Source organism: Alnus glutinosa, chromosome 6 (assembly GCF_958979055.1).
Source record: "Alnus glutinosa chromosome 6, dhAlnGlut1.1, whole genome shotgun sequence".
Lineage (NCBI taxonomy): Eukaryota > Viridiplantae > Streptophyta > Magnoliopsida > Fagales > Betulaceae > Alnus > Alnus glutinosa.
Window position 1 is genome coordinate 24,726,085 of NC_084891.1, and position 3,486 is coordinate 24,729,570.

At 36.6% G+C, this 3,486-nt stretch overlaps 1 protein-coding gene across 1 annotated transcript; it reads right to left on the reverse strand.

Annotated features, from left to right (window-relative positions):
* Positions 1-202: 202 nt before the first annotated feature.
* LOC133871785 (1-aminocyclopropane-1-carboxylate synthase 3) lies at positions 203-2,641 on the reverse strand. Its single transcript, XM_062309201.1, has 4 exons — positions 2,498-2,641; positions 1,761-1,892; positions 1,499-1,659; positions 203-1,396 (listed from the first exon to the last, which is right to left on the reverse strand). The coding sequence occupies exons 1-4, from the start codon at positions 2,639-2,641 to the stop codon at positions 430-432; spliced, it is 1,404 nt and encodes a 467-aa protein (XP_062165185.1). The 3' UTR covers positions 203-429.
* Between the last annotated feature and the right edge of the window lie 845 nt (positions 2,642-3,486).

The following is a 3,486-nucleotide window of genomic DNA, read 5'->3' on the forward strand; positions in this document are numbered from 1 at the left end:
AATAGTAAATATAGACGGTTATTATTTGTTCGTATTTTCACCCCCCAATTAAACACACACTCGACACTGTCGCTTTCGCCGGCAGAAGTAAACATTGGACACAATTTTCAAACTTTGAGAAGATTGTAGGATGTGGAACACACACGTCAATATGTGAATGCATGAAGGTTTTGCAATTTGCACTATAACAGAAATCTGACAGTACTTCTCCAACCAGGAATGCCTTGAGTACTAGAGTTCTTATCCACAACATGAAGTCATCATGGTGGATGGACCAAATAACCCTACACTCTAAAATCACCAACATAACTGGCCTTTATTTATTGGTCATAGGGAACTGACAAACAGGCTAGACAGCCTTTAGAAGTGTATGCTTCGTGGATCAGAACTTAGAAGACAGATTTGACTTCGGCTCACATTTGTAGGAGACTAACGGTCGGCTTGTTCGTGATCATCGTACGGTAAAGGCAGAACCCACTTGGAAAGTGACGGCCGGCTTCTTCTTGAGTTGCGAACAGTTCGCTGGTGGTTGAAATTATCTCCGAAGGATTCAACCAAGGCCTCGACGCGTCGCAATGCAACCTGCAATGTTTCTTGGGATATGTTTGCAAAACACACTCTGAACCACCCCGGCTCAGAGCAATGGCAAGAAGACCCGGGAGAGATGTTCAAACCAAACCCGAAAAGAATTCTCTTCCAAAGCTCTTTTTCTGCTTCAAACGTGTCGGAGCTTAACAGGTGCCTCATGTCCACCCAGCAAAACAAACCGGCATTGCTCTTCAAGCACCCAATACCTGCGCCACGAAGGCCGGAAACAAGCATTTCCTTCATTTTTCTGATTCTCTTTTGAGTCTCCTTTACGTATTTTCTAGTGAATTTCTTGTCAGAGAGCATGTTGGAGAGAAAATACTGAGTCTGAGAAGAAACAAGTCCAAAGCTTGACATTTTTGTAGCCGCGGCAACAACTGTTTCATTGTAGGAGTAGATCATGCCCACTCGAAATCCTGGCAAACCAAGATCCTTTGACAAACTGTAGACAATGTGAATGCGGTTACATATGTCAGCGTCATCAGTACTTGTCTCCATCAAAGCTTCTGCGATGCTTACAAAGGAGGGAGAGTCAAAAACGGTTCCTGAATAAATTTCATCGCTTATTACATGGATTCTTTTTGTGATAGCAAAATCAATAAGATGGTTAAGTTCATCCCGGTTCATTGTCGTGCCCAAAGGGTTCGAAGGATTCGTGACCAACACCCCTTTAACTTTTAAATTGAGTTTTTGGGCTTGTTGATACGCATCCTCCAGTGCGCACGCAGTAATTCTGAAGCCATTTGAACTCGTGCAATGTATTGGAACAATTTCAACACCAGTACGCCACTTGAGATCTCTATCATACCTGCCAAAAGAGAAGTAAAAAAAAAAACAGAATAAATCATATTTTTAAAATGCAGTAGTCAGTAGAAGATTTGGAGAAGAACAAAAAGTTATATATTGTTACCCTGGGTAGTATGGAGTGGGAAGAAGGAAAGCTTCACCGGGTTCAGCAAGGCAGAACATTAGAATCTCATTCGCAGAAGTTGCGCCGGCGGAAAGCACGAGCTTGTTAGGGTCAAACTCTACTTTATACCCTCTTAATTTTGCCATGAACTCCACCAATCTCTGTACAGGTAAATTGAAAATAAGTAGTTTTATATCACTCCATTTTATTTTATTTTTATCAAAAGAGGGAGTACGTTATATATTATTACAGAGATTTATACATTCTTGAGATCAGGAAAGCCATGATAGTCTTGGAAGAGAGCCAGTTCTCTGAATACAGATCTTCCCTTTCGCTCCAACGCCAGCACATCCGAATTGCTTTCAAGCCATGACTCGAGAAGATCGAACGAAAGCTGCAAGAGAGACTGATCTTTAGACCTAATGAGATGTGTAAGAGTAATCCGCAATGCGTGATGTAGGCAATGGACGCCCATCATGATGTCCCAATATGCCAAATATATCTTCTCCTATACTATAAATCAAGTGGCCAAAAACAGCTTGCTAGCACTTTTATCCTACACTCCTAGGATTTTTTTTTTTGCCAAAACTTTATGATCGAGAATGGAACGATACTTTTACTTTGGCTAAAAGTTGCAACTTTAAACAAAAGTTTCATTCCATTTGAGAGTGTGTTTGATATTGTGATTTCGTAGATAAAATATACAATTTTAAAGTAAATTATAAAAAATGTATCATTTGAAAGTGTATTTTTTAAAAAAATTATGATTTGAAAATGTAAAAAAATTTGCATTTTCAAATCGCATGTAATGTGGTGCTTTTTAAAAATAAACGATTTAATCGATTTTAAAGGTTAAATTATAAATTTATCAAATGTTTAACTATATTTTTAAAAATTAATTTTTTAAATTGCACGTTTTAAAATCGTAAATACAAAGGAGCTTAAAAGACAAAAATAAAATAAAATAAAAAGAAAAACAGAATTGTTGAGTTCTCTTACCTGGTTTTCTGCTAGGCCCATTTGAATGATTCCGGTACTATTTTGAACTTCATGATAAGAATTCTTCTCATATTCCTGCCACCCCAAGAAGTAGGGAGAGTCTTGGCCGTGTGACTGATCACAACTAGCTTTCTTAGACAACATTTTCAGGCTAGCTACACTATATCCGTACTAACTGGGTGATCGAACAAACCTGAAAGGTTCAGAGCCAGAGAGAGAGAGAGAGAGAGAGAGAGAGAGAGAGAGAAGCCAGAGAGAGACTTTGGCTAGGAGGATTTGTAATGAAGGCTATGACTAATATGTAGAGTTGCATTTATACAAGTGATCAGGGAATGACCAGATATACGACTTTCGAATCTATAAGCAACACGTTTGACAGGGGAGCGACACGTCTCTCAATCTTGCGAAAATTTTAGCTCCTGCGGTAATATTGTCTTTTTAGGACATGCAACTTTTTTTTTTTTTTTTTTAAGCAAAAATATTAACAAATAAAATATTTATAAAACACTAAAAATTCGTTACATTATAATATATACCAAACAGACCCTTTATTTCTTAACTAATTGTGCTCTTAATAATCGATATCTAATAACCGGTGGTCATTTTGAATTGCCGGAAAAATAAAATATTCGATCTTTACATAATTTTTGTGTACAAAGGTTAGATTCAAGGTTAATTTTCATTTCTATCAATAATCTGAAAATGGGATTTGACGGCACAATTCTTACAAAGACCAATAGTTATATAATATGATACAAGTCTATTAGGGCGGCTCCACCATTAGGTGGATTCCTAAGGCCCCAATTAATAGACATTAATAAAGATTTATTTCATACAAAAATATTTAAAGTTTTAATTACGAGGTTAATATTTTTTATTAACGCCCTTAATTATGATAAATAAGTAATTAGAGTATGCATTAATATCATTTGATTATCTTGAAAACTTAATTCTTCAAGGTTATATTCTTGAAAGAAAAATGTTTTTTA